A 21,096-nucleotide genomic window follows, 5' to 3' on the forward strand; every position below is an offset into this window, starting at 1 on the left:
ATACTATTGAGATATTATTGGTTAGTCTGTTTGTAAAAGTAACATGAATTGATTTGTCTTCATTCACCAATATTCTTCATTTTTGCATTCATACCGCAACTTCGTTGTGGCTTTTGCTGTTCTTTCCTGCATCGTGCTACCCTGGGCTAGGTTTGCCGTGTCATCTACGAAAGTGGCTATAGTAGATACTGCTGTCTGCGGTATATCCCGCGTGTATAATAAAAATAGAATGGGGCCTAGTTTGCTACACTGAGGCTAACCTGCTTTAATAGCTTTTAGTTCCCAATATTCATCTGTCTACTTGACACTAATTGTTCTATTGCTTAAGTAAGATTCTAATATTGCACATATGCTACTCGGTAGAACCTGTAGTTTGCAGATAAGGTCCCTGTGCCACACCTTATCAAATGCCTAAGCAAATTCCAAGAAGACAGCTGTGCAAATTTTTTTGTTTTCTAGCGCATTTTTGATGACCATTGCAGTCCTATGTACTTGATCGATTTTTAAATGACTGCTTCTAAACCCAAACTGGTGACTAGGAATTAGATGTTTTTGTTCAATAGTGGGCATAATACGAGTTAGCAGCAATCTTTGGAATCTAGATTTTGCTGGTTTTGGTACTATCAACACTTCAGCTATTTTTCATATTTCTGGAAAGTATTTCAGCCTTATTACAGCATTAAACAAATATAATAACATTTTTAGTGCAATTAGTGGAAATCATTTTATTATGGTACCATTTATAAAGTCAAAACTCGGGGCTTTTTTGCAATTTATTTTAGTAATTTCGGTTTTTATTTCTTTTATTCCAATTTTTCTAACAGGTGTTTCATCTTGGGTTGCTCATTGGCAAATATCGTTGTCGATCGTCTGCTGAGGGAGGCATTATCTTGTTTCCTTAATGGAGGCATTTGAAGTTTAGGTTTTTAATTTTTAGTAATTTTCCACATTTTTATTTTTTAGTAAAGTCTCCACCTATAATGAGATTTTTACCCAAGCTCTCAAGCAATGCTTTACATTCAATTATTCTGAGGTTGTGCCTAGGGGGCAATAAATAGTCGAAATTGTGAACTCTTTGTAGTTTAATTTGATTCTGACTGATATTCTGATTTCTTGCGGCTGGACGAACCTGTGTCCTGATGTTTTTTCTCCTTCGTAATTTCTTAGCAATTACACACCCACAATAATTCACTGGGTGATCCCCGTCACAGGTAGCGCATCTAGAAGGAATATTTCTTTGTTCAATCACGCAGTTTATTGTAAGGTGATTTTTACCCCATTTGACACAATTTGGGCTCTTCTTACAAAATCGTTTCGTATGATTGAAGTCCTGGCACTTCTTGCCTTGTGGGATTACATTCCCTGTTTTTCGTGGAGGCTCTATTTATAATAATATAACTGTCTTCTTTGGATCATTTTTTCACCCTTTGCATTTATTATTCTTTCGCTTTTTTGAATGTTTACTGCATCTAAAATATTAAGACCCTGGCTTTTGCATTATCCAGAATATCCTTTTTTTTATATGTCCAGTGGAGACCCCTGGCCTTTGATATGCACATCATTTTTGTCCTCATAGGTAAACCATTCTGCTTTATCACTGTCAAGTTTATTTCGCTATAGCACAATAGTCGTCTATTTTTTCAGTGTTGATTTTCCAGACATTGTTATTAAGTGCAACTATTTTATATGTTTTCGTTATAGCTTCAATTACTGATTTAACTTTATTGTAGTTATCAATTCCAACAACATTGATGGGCGGAGGTTTTCTATCTTTAGTAACAGCTGGATTGTTGTCACTTTGTTTACTTATATTAACTTTAGAGTGACTTACTACGTTTCTGAATTAATTGTGGATGTATTGTTAATGATAGTCACTTCAGGGGAACTTTTTGCTTTCCGTTTCTTCCCAGCTCGTTTAGGTGTTTTCGAAGTGCCATCTGTTTTAAGGCCTGTGAGTTCACAATCGGAGGAAGAATATTTTTTATGTTTTCTTCCCTTAGGTTTATCTTCATTTAGTATAAGAGCTGCTTTTAATGATGAATTTTTTTCTCTTTAGTTCTGACTGTAATTGTTGAACTAAAGCCTTCATGTTGCAAATTTTGTTGCGAAGTACATCATTTTCTTTTTCTGTTATGGCTTTCTATTTGTGGCAGAAATGATTTTGGTAAGTTTCCTGCCGAAAAATTTGGTTTGTGTTGCAATAGATGCCCCCCTCCCAGGGCGACCCAATCTACACTACCTGGGTTGGTACCAGATCTATCGAAGGGGTTGTTCAGCGTAACAGGGGAGACTTCGTGAATGTAATCGCATGCAATTCGTCTTCCCTTCACACCCCCTCCCCGCGCACCTTCATCGTTTTTTAAAAATGGTAACAAAGTTTAAAAAAAACATTAAAATACGTATATAATAACAAAACCAAAAAAACTTAATTTTGTGACAAAAATAAATAAAATAAAACCTGATTAAGTTGATATATATCACTTCAATTCGGATTTTTAACTAGAAAAAGTTAATTATTGAAATAATGAGCTGCAGTCTTGTCTTATAACTAAATTCGGTATAGAGTTTTATTCAAAAAACAGTTAAATTTTTTTTTTTAATTTTAATGTATCAAGAATAATGTTGGAAGTTGAATAAAAATGCTCCAAATTTATACCATGTCGTATTAGAAAATTTCGTATCTTGAGGACTTAGTGTACAATGTTTTGCATTATTGTTTTTATAAAAATCTCTAATACGTTAAGTGAACTCCATTACTAATTTACTTTAACCAAAAACATTTTTAACCAGTTGCATATGATAATATGTATGTTCTACACTCATTTTTCTAAATAAAATTAATAAAATATATTTAAAAAACCATATAATATGCGACACTCTGTTACTTTATTCTAGTGATGGGAACTATCGAATATTTTAATTTTTCCTTTTTGTTAAAAAAGATTTTTCTTAAATTTTTTTGGGCTTTTTTATATAAACTTGTACGAAATAATACTATTATATAATCAACATGTACCCATCATAAAGAGTCAACTCACATTGACAACATTCTCGGAAACTAAATAACAAATGAAAGTAACATCCTTCTAAAAGCAGTTTCACACCAACAGTTTTTTTATTTGTTTTTGTATTTGTTTGTGAGGAAACTGCGTGCTCTTCTTCAATACCTGAATAATAGCATATATGGAGTTTAAATGAAATGGATGTCGCAAATTATTTGTATGAAGAAAATCAATCACATTGCAACTGTTAACGCAGACAACCTTTCCTGTCTTCCAAATGGAAGAGTACTAAATTAAAGAATAAAGTTTTGGATAAGAAATTAAATTTAAAAAGAAACTGGAAAAAAAGCAGAACAAAAAATATAATTTAAATCGGTTCCATCACAAAAAAATAAAAGAATATTTTGATCGGAATACTTCAAAATCATAAAACATTAATAATTATTTTTGTAATTTCTTCCGATTGCAAAATTTCGGAAAATAATTTCAGTTTGGTGGTTTGATAGATATACTCGGCATTAACCTGAATAAACACGAACCGCGTTATTTACTTTTTATGTGCTATTGATTTGAAATCCAAACGTTAGAGGTGGAGAACTATCGATATTTTCGATAGTTTTCAACTATAGTAACTATCGATAGTTTTAAATTTGATATAATGCTATTGTCAAACAAACCTGAATTTTTGGCAATTGATAAATTTTGAAAAATGAACAAGAACGAAATATAGTTTTGAATATTATGAATTCCATAACATTATTTTTATACGTATGCACATTGAATTATTACATCAGTGAAAATTGAAATTTTTTTTCTATTTCTATGTTCTTTTATTTCATTCCAAATATGTCATGAGGACGTGAAGTGAACCTGGCATTGAGTTTTATTAAATTCTTAATATTCCTTCTTTGCAACGAACAAGAAAAAAAACTTACTAATAGCTATGTCAAGGTTGAGTTTTAACACACAACATGTCCTTTGAATACCGAATTTAACTGAACCTTTACATAAGCGAGTTATTGGCATGTTTCAATGTATACAATAATTTTACTAACATTTTAAAATATCTCAACTTGACAGTTTTTCGGTCCCCGAAAAAATTTTTTTTTCGTTTAAACATATGACAAACTCAAAATATTCAAAACAACAAACGATTTTTTATCGATAAAATAAAGAATGAAAAATTAACAAAAGAAAAATATTTATTAAATAATAAAAATATTTAAAGTTAATATTATGCACTTTAAAATACTTGTGTAAGCCGGTATTAAGTTTAATTACAGTTAATATTTTTCAAATAATATTATTAATATATTATATTTATTAATATTTTATTCATTCCAATATTAATTATTTAATTTATTAATATTTTATTCATTCCAAGTTTGATCATAATAACACTATAATGTATATACTACTATTATGTATATGATTCTTTACAAATTAAATGCAGACCTATACAGCAGCATCTTGCGTTACGAAACTATCGATATATCGCGATAGTTTTGCGACGATATATCGAAAACATCGATGACTTAATACATCGATAGTTCTCCAACACTACCTCACGTATACCTCCACGGTCAAATATGAAACCTCCTAAATATAGAACGACAAATAACAAAAACTCAAAACTACAAAAAAAAATTATTTTACACATTTTGTCAGTTTTTAAATTGTAACTCTTATTTAAATATACATTAGGTTGAGCACTGAAACAAGAACGAAAACGTATGCCAGATTCTGTAAAATGCCAGACTACAAGTAGATCTGGTATTTTACAGAAGAAAGTTGTGCAGATTTTAAATAGTAAAAATGGCAGATTTTGCGATGAGTTTAAAACTTTGATTTTTTATTAAGAAAAGTGACGTTATTGGGTTTGGACTTTTTTTTATGTTTTATTATATATTTTAAATGAAATGGACATACATATTTAATATACACATAACTAACAGTTTTATTATGATATATATATAATTTTTTTTGTAAAATATTGTTCTTAAAGAAGTACATTATAGTGCTTTTATTTTTATGCTAAATATTCAAAAATATTTAAATAATTAATACATATACCATTTTTGTACAGAAATAATACCTACCACTAAATTAATTTTGAAATTATCGAAAGAAAAAAATAAATATAGATCCAATGTTATAAATAAGCAAAACTAAATAATTCAATAAAATGAAGAAATATAAAAAATATATTATTTATGGCCCAAATTAATATTTTGATTTGATAAACAACGAAAAAATATGAAGCTTTGTAATGCAAATAACTTATGTCACATTGATCTTTTTTTTATCTTAAAAATCTGCCTGCATATGGGTATTAAAAATAAAACAAAAGTGAAGATTACCAATTTGTATTATATAATAAAGTTGGGTCAAACCAATGGTTTGTATTGTAGCACTTTTCCTTTCAACAAGTGAAAATTCTGCATTTAAATACAGTCTATGTATACCTATCACACTATTCAAATTATTTTCATTCATATACAAAAGTATTTCTAGGATTGCATATATTTAGGATGAACGATTTATGCAGTCTTTGAAATAAAACAAAAATTAATATAAAGTGGGGTTAACATAATGCTCGATTTTAAGGGTTAATTGTGTAAGTTAAGAAAAATAATTATATTTTTTAATGTCATGGAATTTACCATTAGCTTTTTGTGTTTATAGAAATTTGAAAAAGCTTGCGGTTTCGGAAATATAAAGTGTCAAAAATTCAAATTTTACAAATTTCAAGAGGCAATAACTTGAGAGGGGGTGGAGATGGAAAAAAATTGCCTTCTAACTAAATGAACTATTTGTTAATGTCTAAAAGTCACTAAAATTTTAAACTTCTACAAGCCGGGGTCTAGAAGATAAACGACATCAAAAATTTGGAAAAAAAGGACTTAAGATAACGGTAAATTTGAACGGCCATTTTGTTTTTCTAAAGTTTAACTATAGTATGCCGCGCTAGGGGAAGCAAGCCGCTGCCTTTCTGCGTTTGCAAAATTTCAAAAATGCTTATGGTTTCATTGCAACAAATAGTTAAAAAAGGTCATTTTTAGGGTTTTTGGGGGGTATAACTTCTAGATAATTTTGTTCTACGGAAATAAATTTCTAGTAAAGATCTATGTACGTATTAAATTTCAGCTTTCTATCTTCAAGGGTGTAGAAGTTTTGTAAACAAAAAAGGTGTCCACGGACGGACGATAAAAAGATAAATTTTGCGAAAAGTTTTCAAAAACAAAATGAATGAGGAATACAAAAACGATTTAATCAATGTAGGTGAAGTTAATCATATTCCATAATGTTACTAATCTTTTTATAAAAATTTATGAAAGCAAATATTTCTTTTGCTGAAACACTTAACGGAGCGGAGCGATTTAATCTTTTAAGGTGGAACGAAATAACCTTTTAAAAGGTTAAGTTTGAAAATTATTAATTTTTTTTTAGGTTTACTAATTTGAAATAAAAACTACTAATTTTGGAAAAATAAATTTTCAAAATTAATTTTATCGATTCTATAAAAAAATGCAATTTTTTTCAAAAAAAAATATTCTTTAATGAAAATGCCATTTTTTTAATTGCGTCAAAACGGACTTTAATGCAATTTAAAAAATTTAAGATAGTGATTTGAGACATGTCTTTTTCGTCCACAGTAATTTCATTTCATTTCATTTTTCCAGCGGAGTTTCGCGTCTAAAGCCATACCTAAATATTTCGCCTCATGGGCAAACGGTAGGGGCCGGTTGTTGAATACTATTGAGATATTATTGGTTAGTCTGTTTGTAAAAGTAACATGAATTGATTTGTCTTCATTCACCAATATTCTTCATTTTTGCATTCATACCGCAACTTCGTTGTGGCTTTTGCTGTTCTTTTCTGCATCGTGCTACCCTGGGCTAGGTTTGCCGTGTCATCTACGAAATTGGCTATAGTAGATACTGCTGTCTGCGGTATATCCCGGGTGTATAATAAAAATAGAATGGGGCCTAGTTTGCTACACTGAGGCTAACCTGCTTTAATAGCTTTTAGTTCCCAATATTCATCTGTCTACTTGACACTAATTGTTCTATTGCTTAAGTAAGATTCTAATATTGCACATATGCTACTCGGTAGAACCTGTAGTTTGCAGATAAGGTCCCTGTGCCACACGTTATCAAATGCCTAAGTAAATTCCAAGAAGACAGCTGTGCAAATTTTTTTGTTTTCTAGCGCATTTTTGATGACCATTGCAGTCCTATGTACTTGATCGATTTTTAAATGACTGCTTCTAAACCCAAACTGGTGACTAGGAATTAGATGTTTTTGTTCAATAGTGGGCATAATACGAGTTAGCACCAATCTTTGGAATCTAAATTTTGCTGGTTTTGGTACTATCAACACTTCAGCTATTTTTCATATTTCTGGAAAGTATTTCAGCCTTATTACAGCATTAAACAAATATAATAGCATTTTTAGTGCAATCAGTGGAAATCATTTTATTATGGTATCATTTATAAAGTCAAAACTCGGGGCTTTTTTGCAATTTATTTTAGTAATTTCGGTTTTTATTTCTTTTATTCCAATTTTTCTAACAGGTGTTTCATCTTGGGTTGCTCATTGGCAAATATCGTTGTCGATCGTCTGCTGAGGGAGGTATTATCTTGTTTCCTTAATGGAGGCATTTGAAGTTTAGGTTTTTAATTTTTAGTAATTTTCCACATTTTTATTTTTTAGTAAAGTCTCCACCTATAATGAGATTTTTACCCAAGCTCTCAAGCAATGCTTTACATTCAATTATTCTGAGGTTGTGCCTAGGGGGCAATAAATGGTCGAAATTGTGAACTCTTTGTAGTTTAATTTGATTCTGACTGATATTCTGATTTCTTGCGGCTGGACGAACCTGTGTTCTGATGTTTTTTCTCCTTCGTAATTTCTTAGCAATTACACACCCACAATAATTCACTGGGTGATCCCCGTCACAGGTAGCGCATCTAGAAGGAATATTTCTTTGTTTAATCATGCAGTAAAGCAAATATTTCTTTTGCTGAAACACTTAACGGAGCGGAGCGATTTAATCTTTTAACCTGGAACGAAATAACTTTTTGAAAGGTTAAGTTTGAAAATTATTAATTTTTTTTTAGGTTTACTAATTTGAAATAAAAACTACTAATTTTGGAAAAATTAACTTTCAAAATTAATTTTATCGATTCTATAAAAAAATGCAATTTTTTTCAAAAAAAAATATTCTTCAATGAAAATGCCATTTTTTTAATTGCGTCAAAACGGACTTTAATGCAATTTAAAAAATTTAAGATAGTGATTTTAGACATGTCTTTTTCGTCCACAGTAATCTAAGAAGTATATCTTGAACTTCTACCAGAAGCTGAGTTGTATGTATTAAAAAAGTCTCCATGAGAACTGTGGAGTCCATATGAATTTGTTATTTGGCACTGAGGGTTCTCTTATTTCTCTCTAATATATCCCTTTGAGTGATTGATTTTGGCTTTCTTTGCAATAATGGAATCAGTTAGTACATTAATCAATTCGATGTAAATTTAGAAAAAATTACAATTATTTACAGAGAATGGAACTTCTCATATTCAGACAATGAAAATGTGTAGTTTCTTTTCATAAATATTTACGTTCTTTTTACAAAGTTTAGAAAGAAACGTTTGCATTTTTTAATGAAACTTTTATAACGAAAAGCAAAATCTAGTGTAAAATTTTTAGATATGAAAAATTTTACGATTTTTTCATTTTTTCCAGACTCATCTATTGAACTTCTTTGAAATCTGTGTCAAATTTTAATTTCTGTTTTACAAATAAGAAATAAAAAAACAGAAAAAAAGAAAAAGCAAAATATAAAAAGAAACATGTGATTAAGGTGAAGTTATAGGTATACAAATTTTTTTCTTATGATCACCAAGGTTGTCATATTTGTAAATTTTTACCTAGCTCTACTTTGGTAGCTTTTCCGTAAACTCAAATCTCTGATACTAACATTCTTAACTTAATGTAATTTTTTTAAAACAGAAAAAAATGTTGTTGGTAGACAATATTCTTTTTTTTAATATTGGAAATAACCCTGTTTTTTATTAAATACTCTTATAGAAAAAAGTTGTTGTTTTGCTTCGTTGGTAAAATTATTGGTAAAATGATTATAAATTTTAAAACTTAAAATTTGCTTCAAGGAAATTTTTGAAATTTTGAGCATCACTCAAATAAACTTAGCGGTTTTATGGTGATCAGAACATTTTTTTTTACGTTTGCCCATATAGCGTTGTTATTTTGGAAACATTTTTCTTAACTATGTAATTTTCAAAACGTAAATGGTAATGTATCCCTTTTTGTGGCAACTCTTGTACAATCTGGTTTGGAAAAACATATATCATACATTCATATACACATATTTGTGGTGTGCATTTTATGGCATTAGAAATGTTCATGGTGATTTGGCATGTTTGGAAAATAAAAATAAAAATCTGATGTGGTCAGCACATAACCGACCGCATTGTGTATTGTCTAGTTAAGTTAAATTGTTACGGAATATTATAAAATTGTCTGTTAAATGTATTTGGGCCGTTGTAAACGTCCAGTTGCTGATGCCTGATTTCTTCCAAAAGTTAGGAATTTTCGCGGACGGTCAAGCAAAGCTCATATATGAAATTTCAAGTAATTCGGTTGAATATTTTCTTCAAAATGGTGAAAAATGTAAAATCGGCCCGCAAATCAGTTTTCGAGCCATGATCTTTCCAAAAAATTTATATGTTAATTTTTTTAATACGAGGAATTCATATATTAAATTTCAATAAAATCGGTTGATTATTTCTCTTTATATACACAAAAATGTATATTTGGCCCGTAGTAAACGTCCAGTTGCCTGATTTCTTCCAAAACATAGGAATTTTCGCGGACGGTCGAGCAAAGCTTATATATGAAATTTCAAGTAAATTGGTCGAATATTTTCTTCAAAATGGTCAAAAAGGTAAAACAGGCCAGCTAGAAAGTGCAGTTCGCGGGGCCTGATATATCCCAAAAGTTGATCAATCCGTGCCATGGTCGAAATAAACTTACATATAAAATATCATCAAAATCGGTTTAGCAGAACTTGAGATACACGCGTGCACAAACAGACCGACAGGTTGCTAAAAATAGTTTATTTACACTTCCCTACTGTGGAGAAGTGCATTCCCACCGAAAACTCGATATGCAAAATTTGTTGTCATCACATAACCTACCTATTGTATATACAATAGGTCGGTAAGGATTGAATACAAAATATATATAGAAGTTATTTTATTTCATTTATATAATAGCAAAATTAAATTTCATGTTCTTATAAACTAGAATAATAAATTACAAGTAACAAAACATTTTTTTGGTAAAGCAAAAATATGAAAAAATATTTTAAATATATAAAACAATTGTTTTAAAAAACAGTTGTAATTTTGAATTTACTTTTTTTATTATTTACATAACATATTTACATAAAAAAAATAAAATTTTTATTCCAGTTTTCTTAAAACTAGTAATATCTAATTAGAAAACCTATAAATTTTATCATATAAATATACCCATGCATTCATCTAAATTACACAGAAATATTTATTACATACTTATTTAAAATTGTTGAAATCTTAACATTAGTTGGTAATTGATTCAATTATATTTGCCATAGGCAACAGAATAAAATTTAAAGTTCTTATAAATTAAAAATACATCACTGGTGTCGAATTCCTTTTTACACAGAATTTTCATTCGACAGTTTCGACAACCCATTCGCCTAAAATTTAGGCGAATTCGCTAATCATAATACCAAAAATTCATATTCGCTAAAAATTTCATTCGCTGCGCCGATATATAAGGTCTATTATATTCATAGATATTTAAATGATATATGTATATAAATACAATAAAAATTAAGAAATAAAATACAAAAATCATTAGGAATAATTAAGCTTGCGTGTTTAGTTTCATGCATAGAATATTTAGTGCAAATGTGTATTCTTAACATTCTAAACAAGAATTTTTATTTGATTCTACGTTCAATATTCTGGTTCGCATATTTTTTAAAATTTTACTTTTCGAAAAGAACGTATGACTTTCAGAACGTATGTAAAGTGAAATTGGACACATCTTTGCAAAATTTGATATTGATATCTTTATCAGTTTTTGAAATGTTTAAAAAACCTCTTTGAGTTGTAATTCAGCTACTCGAACCCGTTGTTCTAATTGGTCCAATTATAATTTTTTTTTTCCTTCTTCACTCCTAGGAGGAGTATAGGGCTAGTGCATGATATGTACCATGCCCTAGTTTCTATAGTCATAGAGAGTTAGCTTGGTAGTTGACTAGCCTACCGTAGTTTTTATTTATATTAAATATTTCAGTTTATTAATATTTACTGTTTATTTTTCTTAGTCTTTAGTACGTATCGAATATTATGAATATTTGAAAATTACTTGTATAATATTTATTAGTATTGCATATTAAGTTATATAATATTGAATATAATTTTTATAGTGACCTGACCGGGGTTTGAACCCGAGACCCTTCGGTTAAAGGGCCGGTGCCATAACCACTGCCCCAATGATCAGGTTAGGTCCAATTATAATAGCAGCCGAAAAAGAAACAACTTGTGAAAGTTTGATGTCGGTTACACTATTCGTTGATTTAGTCATGTCCGACACCATTCGACGGACATGGCTAAACCCACGCAGAATTTTACGCTGACCAAGAATAAATATACATTTCCATACTGGAGACGATTTCTTCAAGTGGTAGCAAACTCTATACCAAAGGGAATATAATCTTCACGAAGGTGCAAGGTATAAAAATTATGATTTTTGTTGTTTTTGATGGATTATGTGCACACAATTTTGTTTTCGATTGATCTTTCTATCGAATCACAATTGAATTTTTACGGTTGCTAAAAATTAAAGCACCAAATATATATTTTAAAATAGTTATAAGCGTTATTTTGGTATTCTCAACAAAATAAATCTATAGAGTTTAGAACATTTTTCCTAAGTTTTTTAAAATATTCAATTTTTAGAAAGAATAATATTGTATTTTTCTAAATTAATCTTTCATTTAAGAATCAAAGCTTGGAATTCTTTTAATAAAGTTTTCTCAAAATTCGTGAAAGACTCTATAAAGAGATCCTAAAATTTTGCTTTGACTTTTACATGGGCATTACCACAAACTATTTTATAGACTTAGAATTTCATACAAAAAAAAGTGCAAAATTTTATTTTTCTACTTTTCAGCTTAAAAATTCTACTTTTCAGTTTTTTTGGATGGGAAATTTTTACTTTTCAGTTTTTAAAAAAAAATATACTGAAAATTACAAAATATATGAAAATATTCAAATAGGTACAAAAACCAAATATTAAAATTATAATTGATGACTTGAACCAATATTCTTTTTAAAAAACTGAAAAATAAATATTTCCCTTAAAAAATTTAATAAAAAGCGTTTTTATGTGTGCGTATGTTTATGAAAAATACAAACACAAATACAATTATTTTTGCTAGAAATACACATCACCACATATTTATAAAAAATATACAACTCAAAAAATTTTCAAAAATTTAAAAATTTTTAAAATACTGAAATTATTCAGTTCACATGATTTGATTTTCAATATATTTTTCAAAAGCACACTGTTTTTTTTATTATTAAAAGTACTGACTGCGTTAATATTTACACATTTTGTCATAGTATATGTAGTAACTCACACATAGATATTTCTTTTTTATGAACAAAATAAATTATTTACAAATCGAAAAGATTTCTTATTAAAAGTAGCTAATAAAAATTATTAAAGTTGGTTCAAATATTGCTCGAATTCAAGGGTTGCTTGCGTCATTTAATGTTAGCTTTCATTCATAAAAATTTGAAAAAGATTACAGTTTCGGAAATATGTGCTGTCAAAAATGGGACCTTAACAAATTTAGAGAGGCGAAAACTTGCGAGGGGGGTGGAGTTGGAAAAAAATTTTTATTAGTATCTTAAAGCTAGAAAAGTTTCAGACTTCTATATAATAGAAGTACGGAAACTTTTCTAGCTTTAGAATAGAAAAATATACGGGTTTTAGGTTAATTTTAGCAGACATTTCTTTTTAATATTCAGTTATGCTTTTTTGCATTTGAATGTTTAGGGTTTCTTTAAAATGGCTTTTTGAGAGATTATAGCTTTTAGAGGGAAGGGAGAGATAGCTAAAACTTTTCTACCGAAGTAAGTTTCTTGTAAAGATCCATTCATATACATATTATGAAATTTCTGTGTTCTTTCTTCAGGGTGTAGTAGTTTTGCAATTGAGTACACGAGCAGAGGGAAATTATAAGCACTTATTTTCAAAATTGAAGAGTCCTAAAAAAATTAAATGAAAAAAAATGAAAGACAAAATTATTAACATCATTAGCATCAAGTTCATCAATATTATTTTTAAATGCTTAAAAGAAAAAACATCCTTTTTAATTTTAGATTTCGGTGTACGTAGCGACATCTAACCAAAAAATGTTTTAATTCAAAATCTCTTACTTATTTCTGGCAATCCATAACATTAAAATGGTGTTATAAACCAAGCGATTGAAGAAGTAACACAACTTTTTTATGGTCCTAAAAAAATTAATTTTTAAGAAAAAATTAAATCAGAATATTGAAGATTAAGAAATAGATTTAGCAATCAACACTATTATTCAAAACTGAGATGAGCAAAATGCTTTTTTTCAAAGAATCGAATCATAAGAATCATTCATTTCCACTGAGTCGTTCAAAATGATTCGTTCAAAAAGATTCATTAGAAAATTTACCACACCATAGCCAAACGCGCCAGCTACACATAAGTTTAAATCTACGATTTAAACTATGATCAAATCTGATTTTTACGTATTTACACATCAGTTTGTTTATATCTAATGTATCTAGCAATCGTAATATTTGTTCTTATGTGTGTCTTGAAATTTTTTACAAATGAGAAAGAACAAAATGGTAAAAGAATTTAAATATTGGTAAAACTTTTCTTCTATGGAAATAAACTTCTAGTTAAGATCTATTTATATATGTATTATGAAATTTCAGTTTTCTATTTTGAAGGTTTGCAAACAGGTCCACGGACGGATGGATGGACAGACGAAAACCATAAGCAATTATTTTCAAAATTTTTGAAAAATCCTTAAAAAATAAAATAGAAATAAGTGAAAGACGAAATAATCAACATCATTAGAATCAAATTCAACAACATCATTTTTAAAATTATTTAAATAGGTTTTGAAATCCCCAAAATATTAAAATTTTATATTTTTTTTTTTGACGTTTTGTTTTAATTTTTTTTATATTTATTTTGTCCCTAAAAGAAAATTTGATTTCGATGTACTTAGCGACTTCTAATCAAAAAATTAATGTCTTTACATCTAACAAGTCCCAATACTCAATTTTTTTACGAAATATTACGAATTTTTGGCTTCGTTCCTGTTTTTTTCTTTAAATGCCACTGATCGTGTTATATTTCTTATTATTTTTTTCTTTTTTTTACGTAAAAAAGAGTTTAATATTTTAAAAAATCTCAGAATATTATACCATTTCCCATTTAAATTCTATTGCACGAAAAAGAAAGAAAGGTAGGAGGAAAGAAAACATGATAAAAAATTTCAAATTCATATTTCAGTATGGTTTCAAATGTTAATGAGGAAGGATGTATGATTTTTCATGCACATTTTGTATTTCCCAATAAGGTAAGTTGAGAAGTGTCGGCTAAAAAAAATGTTAGTAAAAGTAATATAGGTTGACTCATTTCTACAATTTGAATTATCTCATTTTGGTTATTTATATGTTACTTATAAAATTGTTTCAAATAATTTCAGTTAGTTTTTAAGTTATTAAAAATAAATATGTATGTACCTACTTCCAATCAATTTTTTTTTTCAAATAATTATTTTAAAACTATTTCAAACATGTTCTTCTTTCATATTTTATTAGCAGGTAAACAAGAGCAATCTATTTATAAAATGACCCTGCCTGTGTATGAATCTTAATAGTAAACGCAAACGGACAAAAATTTACGAATATCAGTACCTACTACTTGTCATTTTACAATCGGAGTTTTTGAGTCATTTGCTAAGATACTATTTATTTCAAAAATTAAAAAGATATTCGAATCCGGTCATAAAAATATATTATTGTCTTTTCCAAAACCTTTTAAATATATTTTTACTTAGGTAATATATCAAGTTTTAAAAATTTTTCTCAAAAATAGAGGTAAAATTTAGCAGTGTATATAAAATTTGTATTTAAAAAATAATATTTGATTGTATTTTAGATATTATTTTCTAATTCCCTCTTCAAATTTTTTCTTTACTATGTATTCATATCAATATTTAATAATTATATTTCATTAATTATATTTTCAACTTGACACCACAGTTACTTCTCATATCTTGAGTTAACTTACCCTATGAGAAAAAAAGCTGTTCATTTAAAAATAATGAAATGCTTTCATTAACATACAAAACGTTGAAGTCAAGATTTTAAAATAATTATAAATAAAAATATTTATATATTTTCTTGATTTTACAAATATATTAGAATTTAAAAAATTATGGGAAAATATAATTCTTTACCTAAACGAAATTCGATTTGAAATCAATTTTAAACAAAAAATAATTCGAAAAGCGTGTGTCCGTTTATGAATGACACATTTTTTCAAAAGGTCTTTAATTTCTTTTACAAATGTCGTTTCCAAAAGAAAGATGGCGGAGACCCAAAAATATTTTTTTATGTAAAGTTTTTGTTTTTCTAAAATTCAAAATTAATTTAAAAAAAAAATCATATATTGTTAATGTTTAATTTCGCGCTTTACACACTTGGAAATGAATTGACAGTTACCAGATCAATTTGACATTAAAAAAAAAGCAGCAAAAAAATGTACCTACGAAAGTCGAAAATATCACTACGTTGCGTAGGCATGTAACTCATTTGGGTAACTTGATTTAACAAGCACGGATATAAAAACATTTTTGCCCCAAGCATTTTGTCCTATGCATCTATTTAGTCAGATGCCTTATTTTTTGTTTGGTGTTAATGGTAACCCTAAATTACTAATTACGCTAAAGTTCTCCATACTAGAAAACTTCCTTTCAAACAGCTTTGATAAAGTGCGTATGTAGCGCACGAAATATATTAGCAAAAAATAAAAAAAAAAGTATTTTATTCCGAATAAAAGGAAGTTTTCTTTTCATACCAATAAAAAAAAAAAAAGAATTATATTTCGGAAAAATTATCAACCATTGAAAAAAAAATTTTTTTTTGAATTCTCCATATTACTTTTTTTAAGACAAAATGCTACTGAAAAACAAGGTGAAATTAACAACACTGCACATGACTATTCAAAACTTACAAAAACCATTGTTGATTATTTCTATGTATAAAGTTCTTTTTATTCTAATCATATGTAGTCAAATATTATAACATAAAATATGTCACACAAAAACCAGATTTAAAAAAACAAAATTATTTTGATAATTTCATTATTTTTTTATTTCTTATGTTTACTTTTTATTTCATCTTCCTTTCCACTCCCACAACAATTGGTTAGTTGTTACACATGTTTCATTTAAGCTCAGCAGATGTTGCTAAATAAGATGGAAAGCATATGTGTATGTACATACATATTTTTTCTTTTCTGATGAGAAATTTTACACTGGATTAGGATGTCTGAAAAATAAATGCGTCTTTAATACTGGCCCGACCTGAACTGCCTCTCTTATCCGGAATGTTTACCAAGAAAAACCATGCATGTTTACAATTTTATTTGTTATAACATAATTAGTTTAATAAAATTAATTAATCTTTCCTCAGCCATTCGTTGAATGCTTCATACTCAAATAATATATCTGATAACTTTGATGCTCTGCCTTGCTGGCCTGAACGCACAGTTACCAGACTAGATGCTTATAGATTTTCTTTAGTTACTTTTGCTGTTCTTTTGGGACCTTTTGTTTTCTTCAATGTGCAAAAAACAAAGTATATTCAAGTAGCAACAGCTATTTTTCGTTGGTTTGGTAAGTTATACTCGTACTTTAGTTTCTTTTTTTTTTAAATTTGAATACAACAAACTTTTTTGCAGCTTTTTTAGTAATGATAACGATAGCGGTGGTGAAAATCTTTACGGAAGGTCCTCAAAAAAATCCACCAATGATAAATTTCAATGGTTTGCCAGCACTTTTTGGAGCATGTGTTTATTCATTTATGTGCCATCATTCTTTACCTAGCTTAATAGCACCTATAAATAATAAGAGCCATATTAAGGTGTTTATGGGTTTGGACTACCTGATGATTTGTTCATTTTACGTTTTACTAGCTATAACGGGCGTATTTGCTTTTGCAAATCTAGAAGACTTGTACACATTGAATTTTATACCAAAATCAGAACAAAATATGGGTTTTTTAAAGATTATTGAGTACTTCCTAGCTTTATTTCCAGTATTTACTCTCTCTGCAAGTTTTCCTGTCATAGCAATCACTTTAAAAAATAACTTACAAACCTTATTTTCTGGAAGAATCAGGGACCGTTCATATAGTAGCATCATAAGGCGTGTGGTGTTTCCTCTGCTAGCTATATCTCCACCGATAATAGTAACGTTTTTTACGGAAAGTGTTACAAATTTAGTTAGTTTTACTGGTTCTTATGCTGGTACGTCTATTCAATACTTTATACCTGCTGTTCTAGTATATTTAGCACGAAAAGTTTGCAAAAATCTTTTGGGAGATGGAATAGTTAACAAGTACCGCAGTCCATTTCAAAGTAAACTGTGGATAATTTTTGTTATAATTTGGGCAAGCGGATGTCTTATAATGGTAACTATTAAATTTTCGATTGGGTAGTAAGAAAATCAATAATAAAAAGAAGGATAATGGTTAAATTTCTGAATAAGTATGAAAAAAAAATTTTGTAAGTAATTTGAACTTTGTGATCTACTATTTAATACCAAAAATGATATTTTAATTAATAAATTTAAAATGAATTCTATTTTTTACTCTCAATAAATATTATGTAAAAAATCTTTGTTTGCGTATTTTCTATTAAGTTATAATATTTGATGCCAATAATTAAATAAATATCTCTAGATCTTTTTCCTGCAACTAAGTTTTTCTTTTTAATACAAAACTTTTATTTTTCACTTCTTTACTGAATATTTAAACAACATAATTTAGTATATAGTTGCCTCTTTGGTAGCTCTTTATAACTGTACTTCTATTTATTAAAAATATACTTAAAATTTACATATACATAGCTTACATATACGTATACTAAAAATTTCATATGCTTTGTATTACTCAAAACAGCTAAACGTATAAAATTGAAGGTTGGACTTTTGGATGCAGCGCTCGAGGCATGATGTAACGTCACATTATACTTAATATAAAACGTTAATTGATATTTTGCACTTATGCTTAGTAACTTTAGCAACAAGAATTATGGTACTTTTTACGAAAATTAAAGTTTAATTTGAAATAGCCCGAAATGTATTAGACATGGGGACTCGGAGAGTTGGTTACACCAACACAACTGCGGACATTGTAATAAATATATGAATTTAAATATTACTACATTTTTGAAGTCAGGGTTTATAAAATTTCTCATCATGCCTATCATTAAACTTCCTAAAATATTTTCTACTTCCAAATAATCGAATATTACTTTCTCATAATGGAAATATTTTTTTTAACCCACTTTGCGCCCGAACCTGAATTTTATACGCCACCTTGTACCAAACTCGTTGTAAGTTGAACATAAATTTGTTGAAAAATACAAAACAAAATAAACAAACTTTGAAACAAAATATTATACATAATAAACGTATATGTATGTACATATTATGTATGTAATAAATAAAACATATTTTTTGTTTGATAAAAGTCGAATGTCGACCATTTGGAAATAGCAGAGGACTTGATGGTTGTCAGATTGTTAAAAAATAGAAAATACGGACGATGTAATAAAGAAATCTTGTGGTTGCTAAAATAAACAAATCATACCATGTTCAAACGAATATATGTATAAGATGTATGTTTGGATCTTACAGTAAAAACCCTTAGAAGGTGGTATAAGGTAAGTCAATTTTCCAAAGGCTAATATAAGAACACTTGTTCAGATTTATAAAAATATTGTAGTGTGAGATTGACATGAAATCAAAAATAAAAAAAAATTAATTCACATAAAACCTAAAAGCACGAGATACTATAGCTACTTATTTAAACCGAAGTTTAAATAAGTGAATTCTTCAATTTGAGTATTTGCGATAATTCCTCTGACCGTAAAATTGGAGATGTTTCATTTATCCAACAGGAAAATATTCAACCACAAGCAAATAACAAATATGTTTTACCATATGAAGATCTACCACAAATTTCATGTGAAAAACTTCAACGGCAAAATTTTGAATGAAGCGGAATCAGTAAATACCAAGCACTTCAGAAAAAACAAATCCAAAGATAAAAAAAAGGTGATTGAGATTGATAAAGTACATTGGTACATATACTTAAAGGATATTTTATCCATTTGGAAGGCTTATACAATGACATCAAAGAGTTCAAAAGTTGGGGATTATCGATAATTCAGATCATCATCAGCTCGCGGGGAACTTTGACCTCGTTCACAATTTTCCGCCAGACTTCACGGTTCTGCCCATCTTAATCTGTGTTTCTTAATATATTTGAAGATATTTTGGCAATCAATTAATTCTTCTAGTTCCCGATTTGATCTTATTTCATATTTCCCGCTTTCATTTAATTTTGGACCAAATATTTTTCTGAGCAGTTTTCTTTCAAATATTTTTAGCTTTTTCCCGTACTTTGTTGTCATGGTCCATGTTTCGCACCTATTAGTATAGGTTGAATTAGCGCGTTGTACATTTTAATTTTTATTGACCTGGTTAGTAACCTGGATTGGAAAAGTCGCTTGTATGTATATAGCATTATTGTGCCGTTTGAATTCTCTCATTAATTGCATGTCATTTTTGTTATTTATTAAGGCCCCCAGGTATGTAAAACTTCTTACACCTGCAAAGTTGTAATTGCTAATAGTTACATTTTGAGCGTAGCTTCTTGTATCATTTCGCGTCATTAGCATGTATTTCGTCATTGACTCATTGATTATCAAACCCACAGAATCTGCTGTTCTCTCTAATATTAAAAACATTTCTTTCATTTCATAAAAAAAGCTGGCAATAATTGCAATATCATCTGCATACGCACAAACCATTGTCAATCTAATAAATATGACTCCAAATTCAAATTTTGAATATTAATTTTTGCGCATTTAAGAATAATCTTTAAAAAAACTTTGCGCATGCTACGACTTTCGAACGGTTCCTTGTTTTTAGTAAAGGTTTATTGAACATGCTACATTTGAAGATTTTGATTTGTATTAAGATCTAAGTTAAAACTGAATTTTCGAGAATGCCTTTGTTTAACTTAAAAGAGTATTTCAAAAAGACGTATTCTAGATACCAACTCCAAACTTTTCAAATTAAAGTTAAATTTTTTGCTTTTAAAATAAAGAAAAAAATCTGATGTGCTCAGCACATAACCGATCGCAATGTGTGTTGTCTAGTTAAGTGAAAGTGTTACAGAATATTATAAAAATATCTGTTAAATATTTCTTTCCAATTTTTAGGATATTAGTAAGCTTATAGTTAACATACCTAGAAAAATATAAATTTGGCTCTTAGTAGAGTTTCGCTTTGTGCTACCCGAATTCTCTGAAATGCTTGCTAATTGATTTCGGTAACAACCAGAACTCAAATATCAAATTTCAAAAAATTCCATCAATTCGTTCCGTATATATGGTAAAAAATGTAAAATCGCCCCGCAGATCAGTTTTCGAGCTCTGATCTTTCCAAAAAATTTATATGTTCATTGTTTCAATACGAAGAATTTAAATATTAAATTTCAATGAAATCGGTTTGTTATTTCTCTTTATATACGCAAAAATGTATATTTGGCCCTTTGTAAATGTCCAGTTACTGATACCTGATTTCTTCCAAAAGTTAAGAGATTTCGCGGACGGTCGAGCAAGGCTTATATATGAAATTTCAAGTAAATCGGTC

At 28.6% G+C, this 21,096-nt stretch overlaps 1 protein-coding gene across 3 annotated transcripts in view; it reads left to right on the forward strand.

Moving 5' to 3' along the window:
- LOC129616422 (transmembrane protein 104 homolog) overlaps positions 1-18,048 on the forward strand; it is a 41,315-nt gene extending 23,267 nt beyond the window's left edge. For all 3 annotated transcript variants that reach the window (XM_055532041.1, XM_055532043.1, XM_055532042.1), the window contains exons 4-5: positions 16,844-17,046; positions 17,112-18,048. In XM_055532041.1, coding sequence (XP_055388016.1) covers positions 16,844-17,046; positions 17,112-17,869 — 961 coding nt within the window. In that variant the 3' untranslated portion in view covers positions 17,870-18,048. The remainder of the gene's footprint in view (positions 1-16,843; positions 17,047-17,111) is intronic.
- The last annotated feature ends 3,048 nt before the right edge of the window (positions 18,049-21,096 follow it).

The sequence above is a fragment of the Condylostylus longicornis genome, unplaced genomic scaffold, assembly GCF_029603195.1.
Source record: "Condylostylus longicornis isolate FDR11 unplaced genomic scaffold, ASM2960319v2 ptg000202l, whole genome shotgun sequence".
Lineage (NCBI taxonomy): Eukaryota > Metazoa > Arthropoda > Insecta > Diptera > Dolichopodidae > Condylostylus > Condylostylus longicornis.